The 13360-nt window shown below is 45.7% G+C and overlaps 1 protein-coding gene across 1 annotated transcript in view; it reads left to right on the top strand.

The window, feature by feature from the left end:
• Positions 1–136: 136 nt before the first annotated feature.
• The window catches only part of LOC111974441 (cingulin-like protein 1), a gene marked incomplete at its 5' end in the record, with an annotated part of 26764 nt that continues 13540 nt past the window's right edge, over positions 137–13360 (top strand). Inside the window, 5 exon segments of the mRNA XM_070447392.1 lie at positions 137–250; positions 783–884; positions 1182–1330; positions 2682–2820; positions 3125–3337. Coding sequence (XP_070303493.1) covers positions 137–250; positions 783–884; positions 1182–1330; positions 2682–2820; positions 3125–3337 — 717 coding nt within the window.

The following is a 13360-nucleotide window of genomic DNA, read 5'->3' as shown; positions in this document are numbered from 1 at the left end:
CCCCGGCAGAGCAGGAACCAGAACAGTCTGGGATTAGACCCTGATCTGATCCACCTACCACACACAGAGACCCCTCTTTACCCTCAGATCAGTCGAGTGTTGGAGTGCACCTGTGTTCTGACTGTGTGTGTGCGTGTGTGTGTGTCCCCGCAGGAGCACTGATAACGAGGACACCACCAAGAGGAAGGTCAACCTGGTGTTTGAGAAGATCCAGACATTAAAGTCACGGGCAGCGGGGAGCGACAACAAAGTGAGGCATTGTTGTGGAGTTGTCGTAATTAAACTCAACAAACAGCTAAATCTGTGAGCCTCTTATCTTAGCCTTAGGCCAGAAGCTTTCGCTTAGTGAGCAGCATACAAGCCACAAGGCTGTGTTGACCTAGCATTGACAACAGCCACTGTGGTTACCACCTCCAACAGTGGAGGCTGATGGGAGGAGCTATAGGAGGAYGGGCTCATTGTAATGGCTGGAATGGAAAAAAATGGAACGGTATCACACGCATGTTTAACTCCGTTCCATATATTTCATTCCAACCATTACAATGAGCCATTCCTCCAATAGCTCCTCCCACCAGCCTCCACTGGCTGCCATGTGTAAACCAGTGCAGTATGGAGAGAAACTAGTCACCACCCTTCCTTTTGTTCATTGAGATCTGCCATGAACCGAAGCAACCAACATGTTTTTGTATTGTACGAAAACGCTATCATGCAAATATATTGTGARTGATTTTGAAAGGGGAAATGGAGTCAAATATAACTCCTGTCTCTGTTCCCCCTCCCAGTCTCCTGACATAGCTACCCAAGCCAAAGCCCTAGAGGAACAGAGGGTGGCGCTGGAGAAGGATGTTGTTGAACTGAAAAAGCAGCTGGAGGAGCAAACCAAGGTAATACTATGGTGCAATGTCATACATGTTGAATCTAGCTGYTATCTTAAATGTCTGTGCAGGACATGAGAATCCCTGGCTCCTGCCTCTTAAGACACAATAATCCTATTGGTGCTAATAGCTAACTTAAGCAGACCAGTAGACATCACAGCCACTGAGTTATTTGGTTAGATAGTTCGTTGTCAAAACTGTAATTCAGATACTATACTATGAACGCCATGCATTTCATATTTATTTGGTGTGTTGAGAGGAATGGTGTTTTATTAAAGTGTATGTGTGTGTCCTTGCGCGTTAAAGAAGCAGATGGGTCTGACTGAGGCCCATGAAAAGGCCAGAGCGGGGGTGAAGGACCTGCAGACGGAGCTGGAAAGGAGCCAGGAGGAATGCTCCCGACTGAGGGACAAACTGGCCAAAACAGAGGCTGAGCTCCGCACCACACTGGAGGAGTAAGTGACTGACCACCAGACCAGGGCATRCACTGTGAGGCAAGGAGTGACAGGTCGACAAAGCCCGGCTTAAGAAACCAGCACAATGGGAATAATCCTCAGATGTACAACTCTTATTGGGAAAAAGTTGTTTTATCTATACCTTTTATCGTTTTTGTGGAGGAGAAAGTTRTAGTTTGTTTTCTGTGGTCACAGGGGGATTATATGTTCTAATGTGTTCCTTGGGCTTGCAGTCTCTTTTCGGCCATTAGAGTTTCTGTCTTTGTCTGAACATAATGGCCTCCTATAGTTCTCCTTCCCCTCTGACATKTTGTGTTAATATACACTGCAGAGTCCCACACCAAAGCACCACAAAGTGATGAGTGTATATCATCATGGCTTAAATGTCTGTTGATGTTGGACTAATCTGTTAAACCTGGGGATGGATTTGTTGATCCTGATCATGGACAATCACAATAGAGACTGGCCGTCCTGGCGGATGGCAGCTGAAAGTGGAGGCCCTGTGGAGCCAGACTCCCCTGTAATCTAATGACATAGAGACGTYTATGTCATGGACTCCATAGAAATAAGAGACAGAGACAGAGAGGGGCCCGCCTTATAAAGAAAGAATCACTCAACTACTCTCAGCCATTGTATAATTGATTCCATTTTTCAAGAATGGATTCTCTCATTTGAAGAAGGTTCATGTCAGTATGTGGGAATAAGTACACTGAGCTGGGGAATAAGTAGTGTTCAATCTTTTTACTCTACATTGGCATGCAGGACCCCCTGTCACTAAACAGACACTCTCTGTGTTGGTGTCACGACTTCTGCCGAAGTCGGWTCCTCTCCTTGTTCGGGCGGTGTTCGGCGGTCGACGTCACYGGTCTTTTAGCCATCGCCGATCCATTTTTCATTTTCCATTTGTTTTGTCTTGTTTTCTCACACACCTGGTTTTCATTCCCTCATTACGTGTCTGTTCCCCCCATGTCTTTGTGCGGAATTGTTTGTTGTAAGTGCTTGTGCACATTGTTGYCTGGTGCGCGACAGGTATTGTACCCATACGTTGTATTTCTGGATGCCGGTGGTTTCGTATATTGAACTGCTCCGGTTATTACCCAGTTCTGCTCTCCTGCGCCTGACTTCTCTGCCACCAGTTACGCACCCCTTACAGTTGGAGTGGGCAGGTGGTGTGACTGTGATGTGATTGGTAGATCAGTGCCCGGGTGCTCATCATAGCCCCTGTTAGCCTGGAGAACAGGCGTTTCTGACAGAGCGCAGGTGGTATCATTCCATTGTGTGAAGCAGGGTGCAGGTGTTCAGGTGATGGTGTGTGTGTTGTGACTGTATGCTGCTCTGTGTGGTCTGGCAGGCTGTTCCAGGTGAAGATGGAGAGGGAGCAGTACCAGACGGAGATCAGGGACCTGCAGGACCAGCTGTCAGAGATGCACGACGAGCTGGMTGGCGCCAAGACGGCAGTGGCCGACAGAGAGAAGGATGCCATGATGGAGGTAATACACAGGCCAGATCCCACAGCTCTCAGAGGAGAGAGCGTTGCCATAGAGGAGCTTAGCRGCCTGCATGGAAAGGGCTTTGCGGTCCCATAATAACCACCACATCAATACCATTGTAGTGCCAGTGTTGGTAATGTGTAAACATGTTATTCTTCCTGGCACATTTGCTGAAGCAGAGTTTCTCAGGCAATAATGSCAGTGCTGGAGATTTATGTGCACGTCACCTGTTGAGGTAGCAGTTAATCTCAGAGTGAGATTTTAGCGAGACACTGTCACCACTTCCTCCTCTCCTGCTGTGTAGGACCTGATGCAAATGAAGCTGGACTTACAGGAGGTGCTGCTGGCCAAGGAGGAGCAGGAGGAGGTGCTGAGGAGGAGGGAGAGGGAGCTGACTGCCCTGAAGGGAGCACTGAAGGCAGAGGTGGCCACACACGACCAGGAGGTGGATAAACTGAGGGAGCAGTATGAGAAGGAGATCCGCAAGCTGCAGACATCTCTGGAGAAGGCCAAACAGGTAACCACCCATGGCCTAAGGTTGTCAGAACGTTGTATCATGGTCCCCTGGAGGTTTTGTCTAGTTCCCAGTTGGTCCCGGTGACGTCCCTCAGGATGTTTTTAGGACATTCTTKGGATGTTGTGTCATGGTGCCTTGGAGGATTTGTCTAGTTCCTGGTTGGTCCGGGGACGTCCCTGAGGACGTTTTAGGTCGTTCTTGGGACGTTGTGTCATKGTRCCTTGGTTGCAAAGAAACATTCTCCTTCACCMCAAAAAACATTTTACCCAGGGCACACGCACCCTACTTAAATTAYACATCACCCCTTGTTACTGTTGCCAAGCCCTTGATGGGCTGACCACTGATCCAGTCACAACGCTTTGTCTTTTTTTTAATACATTTTTTAGGGGGTGCGTGTCTTTGTCTTTTGGCAATGCTTGRGACACCCACACCACAAACATAGCTTTTAACATACAGTGTTACATATTTGACATACATGATTACATTGTGTATGTTTATTCATACWGTAATTATWGCTTAACATRTCCTCACCTGGGATTTGAACTCACAACATCTTAGTTCATGGAATTCCAATCTTCCTGCTAYGCCACCATGTCTGTATCAGTAACTGATTTCACCTGTAGCARGCCTATTCCTACACCTTGCACTTCAAAGTAAATCTCAGCTCTATTAAAAACACRTAGTGATTCAGGAGTAACATTAAAACAGAATAATATGCCCCCCCAACATTAGACAAATATAATGCAAACCCARACTCAAATTGCTGAAATTAGTAAATGAAATCAATGAGAGAATAGTCAGAGGAACTGATAACTAAAAGAGCAGTGTAGATGGCACTCTTTCGCTAAGTGCAGAGATGTATTGTAGGTAATGAATGTGTCAGGGACTTTTAAAATCKACAGACTTTGTGGCACAGCAGAAAGATCAGCATACCCAAATTCGGAGTTCAAATTCCATGTGGGTCATTTTAAAATGTGATCATGTCAAATGTGATCATATTGTTATTCATTAAAGATTTGTACACTATTAGCTGAACAGCGTACCACTTACCTTAAAACCCTCATACCATTTCATTACTTTACTTATAATGGTTTGGGACATGTGGGACCATCACGTGACAAAACACCCCCCCCCCCCCCCCCCCCCCCGCTCCAGGGGACTGTGACACTAATATCCAAGAACCTCAGGGTACCATACACACACGTCACGAAGAATCGCTAAAAATGTCCCCGTTACAAACCGGAATAAACCAAACAGGGACCATGACACAACATCCCAAGAATGTTCAGGAAACCTTCAGTGGACCATGACACAATGTCCCAAGAACATCCTAAAAACGTCCCTGGGACAAACCTTCAGYGGACCATGACACARCGTCACAGCCACCCAAAGACGTCCCTGTTACAAACTGGGAACTAGACAAAACCTCCAGGGGACCATGACACAACGTCCCAAGAACATCCTAAAAACATCCCCGGGACAAACCGGGAACTATGAAWWGGTCCCCGAGAGAAYGTTCCCTTGGGTACATCACGCAACATTTTTAGAACATTCTTAGACCGTCAGTGGGATAACGTTGTGTCGAAACCCTTTCGGGATTTAATGGGCACGTCGCCAAATGTCCTCAAGACGTCACCTGTTTGCTGGGTGTATTGATGTTAATGGGAGATTTGGGCAAACCCTAGAGTATGGCATCACGTGCATTTTGTGTAGTAAAGKGTTTGTTTAGAAGGTTTGTTTGGGATTGTATTTGTTGACATATGTTCGGCATCAGTAGATATTCGATAGCTTTGAAGTGAAATTACCAGGAACTTTCGACCAGCTTCAAAGTTGTGCCTCAAAATTAAGTTMAATTTTAGTAACTAACACAATASGACCGTTTTACTTCGAACAAAAACTCTTTAAGTTGTTTTTGTTATGACTACTGTGTATTGGAATTGGAAAAATAAGATTACGCCCCATCATTGTCTACCAGCTGTTAAGATATTTCATTTGTTTGGAACAAGTAAATAATGAATGCTATCCAAAGGCCATTGAATTTGTATAACTTTTGTGTTCCGTTGTTTATTTACTGAGGAAATGAAACCCTCATTATGTGTTATTATAAGGGAATCAGGCTTTTGTGTTTATTGAGATTAAAATGTTTAATACATTTAAAAAATATATATATTTTACCTTTATTTAACCAGGTAGGCAAGTTGAGAACAAGTTCTCATTTACAACTGCGACCTGGCCAAGATAAAGCAAAGCAGTTCGACACATATAACAACACAGAGTTACACATGGAATAAAACAAACATACAGTCAATAATACAGTAGAAAAATAAGTCTATATACAATGTGAGCAAATGAGGTGAGATAAGGGAGGTAAAGGCAATAAAATGAGGGCCAGGTGGCGAAGTAAATACAATATAGCAATTAAACACTGGAATGGAATTTGACAGGAGATGAGTGCAAAGTAGAAATAATGGGGTGCAAAGGAGCAAAATAAATAAATAAATACAGTAGGGAAGGGTAGTTGTTTGGCTAATTATAGATGGGCTATGTACAGGTGCAGTGATCTGTGAGCTGCTCTGACAGCTGGTGCTTAAAGCTAGTGAGGGAGATAAGTGTTTCCAGTTCCAGAGATGTTGTAGTTCGTTCCAGTCATTGGCAGCAGAGAACTGGAAGGAGAGGCGGCCAAAGGAAGAATTGCTTTGGGGGTGACAAGTAGATATACCTGCTGGAACGCGTGCTATGGTGGGGTGCAGCTATGGTGACCAGCGAGCAGAGACAAGGCGGACTTTACCTAGCAGGGTCTTGTAGATGATCTGGAGCCAGTGGGTTGGCGACGAGTATGAAGCGAGGGCCAGCCAACGAGAGCATACAGGTCGCAGTGGTAGTATATGGGCTTTGGTGACAAAACGGGTGGCACTATGATAGACTGCATCCAATTTGTTGAGCAGGGTGTTGGAGGCTATTTTGTAAATGACTGCCAAAGTCAGGATCGTAAGATGGTCAGTTTACGCAGGTTAAATTTGTATAGGTGTCGTGTCTACGCGGCAGCATGAGTGAAGGATGCTTTGTTGCGAAATAGGAAGCCAACTCTAGATTTAACTTTGGATTTGAGATGTTTTATGTGAGTCTGGAAGGAGAGTTTACAGTCTAACCAGACACCTAGGTATTTGTAGTTGTCCACATATTCTAAGTCAGTGCCGTCCAGAGTAGTGATGCTGGACAGGCGGGCAGGTGCAGGCAGCGATCGGTTGAAGATACATACAGAAAGTATACATACAGTATGCATACTTGAATGAATGTCTGGAATGTCCTCTAGGAGTTAGTGAATCATTAACTGCATGGTGCCAGTGTTAGAGAATGTCATAGTTCTATACATGAACTGCTCTACTCCTCTCTCTTCTTGCACTTGCCTAACTGCATTTCACTGCACAGACTTTAATAACAACCCCAGCTGAAGGCTGAAATACAAGTCTGAAAACGGTTAAACTGTGCTGGGCAAAACACTCCCTTCTCTGTAGTTCAGCTGAACCAACCAAGATAAAAAGACAGCTATCTGGCAGTTAAACCAACTTGTCATCACTTTTCATGGGAACTTATTGGACTCTGTTTACCCTAGATGACATATAGTGTCATTAAAACGCTTTAGGAACTATTTAATACTTTTTGCTGTAAACATATTTTACTGGGYGGCTCAACAGGAAGAARAATAGGACCAAACAAAGCCTTTTAAAGACTTGGGARAGGGGATGGGGAGAGGGAAATGGACTAGTGAAGAGAAGACAGGGTAGGGAAGTGGTAGAGASGGCAGTGAGGTAAGAGCATAAATAGGGCTAATGGAGGAGAGAGGCATAAGAGGACCACACTGACAAGGCTAGAGGAGCATTGAGCATAGGTGTTGCCTGGCTCACATGCTTCCTGTTTGTGTCAGGGCCTGGAAGTCCACTCCTTGTCCCGAGCTTCCTCCTGCTGTGGTGGGGGTCTACACAGCAGCCAGCCCCTTCTGAGATAATTTTCTTGCTTGAAAAAAGGTACTTCCATTTCTGGGGAAGATTTTGTCATCAAGAATTCACCACCAATGCTTTATAAACAAGTGACAAGATTGTGAGATTCAAGATTCTGACCTTATTGTTACTCAGTATTCAGACAGTTTGGCTGCTATCAGTTTATCTTCAGTAATTTGGGCCTTTCCCTTAAAGTACCAATCCATTGTTAGGTTGTCACACACAAAAACTATTTATAGCGGTTACAGCCTACTGTACTTTTATCCACCAGGCATTGGCAGGATTGAAAGTAATAATCATTTCTGCATGTGTGAGTGAGCGATCGCACAGCCTGCTGAATTACTTAGTATAAAGTGTGCGCGGTCAAGCATTCATCTGTCCTGTCTCCCATTGAAATGCTGCTCCTCTCTCCTTCGGCCATGAAATGTGCATTGATAGGGCTGCCCCATGCAGAGAATAATGCTGGAAACTGGAGCGCTAAATCGTTCCCGTTGCCCGTTAATTGCAGTGGCAAGCCGTCACTAATCTAATGAGCTGTAGTTCATGGGTTGTGCAGTGTTCCTCACTGTTCCTCCTCTCTCTCTGTTCATCCATTGAAAGGGCAGGGGTAATTGTGGACCTCAGTAGATGAATGATGAGTTTGTTTCACACAATAATAGCAGCAGGGGTTTGGGATATGGTTGGGATATGCTGAATAAAGTGGGTCAGAGCAGTTATGAAGTGGACATCTCCCTGAAAATATGTGTGTTTGTTTTGTGTCATTGCATTTTAGTTTCAATTGTATTTTTATTTATTTGTAGCATGGGCCATTTTTCAGATGTTAATCTATAGAGGTAGAAACTATAGAGGTCAAACAACAATATTCATAGAGTAGATCAGTTCTGTGGAAGTCAGTTTTTTCACAACAGTGATACTTGAGGGAATGTGAAAAATGTGAACAGATAAGGTGCAGTGAGCAGAGAGAAGGRTGTGTCAGAGAATGTTCCTGGCTGGTTAGAGAATGTGCACCCAGCAGACCCCCTCCCTCCTGCATATTCTGTTACAGTGCTCCAGCTCTGACCAGTGGGTGGGGTCGGGAGGGGTGGGACGTGACCATGCCTCTTCAGGGGGCTGCTGTTATACCCCCTCTCAGGGACATTCCTGATTCTCAACACTCTCAGAGGGCCACAACCCCAGACCCAAGACACCCCCAACCTGTAGTCCCAACCCAAGCGTCTAGTACCAGCCCTAGCCCCTAGTTCCATTTCCAGGCTGAACCCCATTCCCAGCTCCAGCCCACTCTCATCCCTCAGCCTTGATCCCCTCCACCCTACCCATACAGTCCCTGTTGTATTTTCATTCCTAAATTAATTAGCCCCAGTCCCAAGCCTCAGCCCTTATAACCCTATCCCATACATCCCCTGACACACTGGCAGCCCCATCCCCCCAGCTTCTAGCCCTTCACTTGAGTGATCCCTGCCTGTCTTTATTTTCTCTGTGACTGACTTATTTTTGTGTGTAATCATTGAAGCCATGTGGCCTGGTGAGCACCTCCTCAGGGCTGTTTGAAGGTAAAGAGTCCCACAGGAGGCAGTGTGTTTCCTCAGTTGATGATAGCGCTCTGCTGTGTTCCCTTCCCGGCACAGCTGGAAGGTGAGGATTTACTGGGAAGGGAGGGAGGGAGGGAGAAATATAGGGATTGATASAGGGAAGGGATTTCTCTGGAAATCTACCAGCAAAAGAGAGGAATGGGTGTCATAGCCAAAGTTCAGCACTTTTTGTGTCCATCTGTTTGCTATCATGTTCTTCCCTGTTTGAAGAATTTGTCTTCAAAAAGACTTGGGAGTTAAGACGGCTTCTCAGAATTGTTTAGATGAACTGTGATATGCTGCTGCCTGTAATGTTCTGCCCAGAAATAGTTTTTCACTGGCTCATTGGATGCACACCCATTTTGGTTGCATCTCCTTRCACAGAGCTGGTTGTTTGTGTGTGTGTAGTGAGAGAAGTTGTTCCCCTGCCATGTGAGGGTCRTGCCTGTGTGAAAGGAGGCTGTGGCCTGAATTCATGGGCCTATTGTTCATCTGCTGCGTCACTGCCTGGCAGAGCTGAGCTGGTGGGGGGGAGCCTACTGTGCCAAAATGCATGCAAGGCTTTGGGGATTCCAACAAATACCCCCAGGAGTGTGGAGTAGAGGGTCAGTGTGCTCAAGACTGTGATGTACCGCAGCTTTAAGACCAGAGGTAGAAAGCTAAGGATTTAACTCACTCACACCGAGACTTAGGAAATATGTGGTTTCTCCACTCAATAGGCCGTTTGTGTTGGTACATTGCTTTTAAACATCCAACAGAGTAGGGAGTACTGGCAAGTACAGTCAAAGTATTTAGCATGGAYTTACTGTCCAGTGGCGTAGTCTGCTCAGGTTGCAAGTGGCACTGGTCACTCTCCCACCAGCAGGATCTGACCTCAGCTCTGACATTCAAAGCCYAGTCATTTGACTGTGATTTTTCCCCAGCCCGACCAGGCATCATGATTCCCCAAGGTCTGGCTTTCGTMCAAGAGTGAAAAGAAGTACTATGCTCAATGTCGGTGTTTTGTCCTACCATAATGACTTTCTGAAGGGTCTTTTGATATTAYMATCACTCTGGGTTGGCCTCATATCAACCATTTAAGATCATAATAGAGGCCTCCCGGGTGGTGCAGTGGTCTAAGGCACTGCATCGCAGCGCTAGCTGTGCCACCAGAGACTCTGGGTTYGAGYCCAGGCTCTGTCGCAGCCGGCCGCGACCGGGAGGTCCATGGGGCGACGCACAATTGGCCCAGCGTYGTCCAGGTTAGGARGGGCCTGGCCGGCAGGGATATCCTTGTCTCATCGTGCACTAGCGACTCCTGTGGCGGGCTGGGCGCAGTGCACGCTGACCAGGTCRCCAGTGTTTCCTCTSACACATTGGTGYGGCTGGCTTCCGGGTTGGATGTGCGTTGTGTCAAGAAGCAGTGCGGCTAGGCTGGATTGTGTTTCGGAGGATGCATGGCTCTCGACCTTTGCCTCTCCCGAGTCCGTACGGGAGTTGSAGCGATGAGACAAGACTGTAACTACTACCAATTGGATACCATGAAATTGGGGAGAAWWMWWWTWATATTCATAATAGAGTACTGTGTGTGTGGACTTTGGCATCCCACTTCCTTCTTTTGAAGCCACTGGCCTTCTGGTGATGTGCTACACAATAATAATGCCACATTCTGTGGAGGCTTGGAGTTTTGTGACAGTAAATGTTAATTCTCTGGTTCCAATTTYTGGACACAAAAGGGCCAGTTTCCCGCAAAGCTCTACTGTGACTGCCTTCTCACTGCACTGGCCTATTTCATTCTCTATTAAACCCAAACACCCCTGAAATCCTATCAATAGAGCCTCCATTTAAAAAGGTTTCTGTTTTCATGTCCCGAAGGACAAGACAAGATTTGATGGCTGGCATCTTATTGTGACTGGAGAGATGCCAAGCAACAAGTTTTAATTTCCACTGCCAATTCTTTTCCCAAGCCGTCACAAACCTGTCTTTACTAGGCAGAGAGAGCGACGCTATTGTTGGAGAGCGACGCTATTGTAATGCATACCTTCTTGCTGGTGAAACAAACTAAGGCTTATTCATTGCCAGAGAAGAGCTTGAGTGATCTGTGGTGCTATTTATTTTCCTTGAAGACAGAATRCATGGTGTTGAATACCGTTAACTTGATATCACACAGGATATGACCCGTTCCTGGAAGGACCTTGGTCATCTTTGTGCTTCTATTTAGTCACGATTGCCTATCTCGACTTCCCCTCTTATCCCATGTTTACTTTCCATTGGGGAGAGCACATGAATGGAAGTCATTTGAAAACAGGACCATAATGCTATGARGCTGCATCAACCTTGGCTCACAGTACCCTCTAACTAAGGTAGACTGAAGTAAACAATTATAAATGATGTGATGTTGAGCGTTGATTTTATTCACTTGTGGTTGTGGCCAGTATGTGTCTGTTTGAACGATGTCACCACCAGTGTGTTGTTGCAACTGGGGTAGAGGGATATCCTGTGTTTCTCTGCATCCTGGCCTGGGTCCTAGGTTAGGTAGGGGGAACACKCTGCCCCTCAGCTCCTAACTAAAGCCTTTCTGTCAGGGATGCTGCTGGGACATTATAGCAACTTGACAATGTGTCAGCTCAATCAAAGAAGTGTTGCTTTGTACCTTTCCCAAGGCCATGGTAGAGCAGAGGGAGCAGAACACTGTGCTCCACTATAGTTACATATTTTTGATTTACTGTAATCTTACACTGTGAGTGTTACTGTCTGAAATAGGTATTATTTCTAAAACCTTGTGAATGCTTCATGCCCACAACAGTGCACTCATATAAAAGGTTGTGTTCACTGTTGTGAATGCATGTGATAGTAAACACATAAAATGTGTTTAGGGGTGTGTCAGGACTTTTACTTKAATCTCTGTAGTATAGATGACACCAGTTTGTCTGTGACAACCAATCAGAGGGTATGCTACTCACTGACAAGGGCATGAGTACACCACTATCTTTATTTTCAGGATTTGTTTAAAGATAAACATTTTGATTCAGTTATGAGTCAGATTAGACTTTTTTGATGCATTGTGGATTTAGAGTGGATTAACTGTCTTGTCATTTTAAAAAGTGATATTTATGTGCCTATAAATGTGAATAGAGGAGGGGGGGGGCTGCTGGGTGTGGGATTACCCTGGCAGGTTTCTTATGGACCGTAATTGGTGCAGGAATATCAGCAAACTCCATTGTTTGTTCCCTGGGCTCCAAAGCAGATTCAGCAGGGGTTTGTGTGTGTTCTGAGCTCACACACTGGSCCATGCATACTTCACTGCATTGTTAGCGCAACTCTTTTTACTGGCCGCACAATGGTAGTTAATGCCGGACTATAGACACACAGTTTAAGAGTGCACAAGACAGCCCTTGAAATCAAACTCCCAAATTGTTAATTTTGAGGCTTTGTAACAGTCTGAGTGAGTACAAAATGGCAAACACAAGGAACAATGATCACCAGGGCACCCTGTGAATTTCCACCACCCATGGGTCTTTCTCCACCTCGCCCTCTGAGTGTTAGTGCCCAGACTGGACTCTCAAAGAACCCAGGGTGGGAAATGGGACAGTGAAAGAGGGGGTGAGGGGATGTTATTATGATAAAAAACTGAGAACTCAACTCTACATTTTCTGTATGTTCCCCTCCCCCTCAACCTGCCCTCTACCCACAGCCCCAGTTGATTACATTTTGAATACAGAGATGATACTACAATCTTCACATATTCCAGCTAAGTAGGCTAARTGACCTGTAAAACAGTGATGTTTTTCACAAGCTTCTACCCCCTGCTGTTACTTGGATTCTGTACAGTCCTAGACAGGTGAAAGATGCCTAATGTTTTGAAAGAGATAAGACTGCCTTCGTTGACATATTTTAAGGATGTTTTTTTTGTGTGGGAATATCCTCGTCTGGGTTACAGGTAATTCCAGTGACACCTGCATATCAGTGAGTCTGTGTACTTGCAGGCTCCTCCTGTGCCCCAGCTGACCCAGGCAGGGATAAGGGTGTCGGGGAGGGGAACAGGCCCAACAGGCCTCAGTGGGTCCTGGAGGTGGTATGGTTAATGATCTGTCTTCTCTGCTCTCCCCTCCACTGCGTGATCTTAACCCCTCGCCTCCCACCCTCTGCTCAAACACTGGAACACCAAGCCTCAGTGACCAATGAGGGTCCTCCACCTCACCCAGTGGTGAGGGGATGTGTGAGGGGGCGAGGTGGTCGGACTTTGGACTCTTTCAGCTCTGTGGACAGATAATGAGTCACTACAGGGACCATAGTACAGTGGTTCTAATGACAGATGAGGGGATTCAAACACATTCCCAAGCACTAAGTCAGATAGCTTCCTTTTAAGACACATATTTAGTATGACATCTGTATCTTAACCTATGACTGCTAATCACCGGTCTTGTAATTGAAGTAGTTTCATGTCATTAGCTGTCTGCTATTTATCATGCTGTTTC

Source organism: Salvelinus sp. IW2-2015, linkage group LG15 (genome assembly GCF_002910315.2).
Source record: "Salvelinus sp. IW2-2015 linkage group LG15, ASM291031v2, whole genome shotgun sequence".
Taxonomy (NCBI): Eukaryota; Metazoa; Chordata; class Actinopteri; order Salmoniformes; family Salmonidae; genus Salvelinus; species Salvelinus sp. IW2-2015.
Note: the sequence above shows the minus strand (reverse complement) of the source record. Positions and strands in the feature narration are given on the sequence as shown.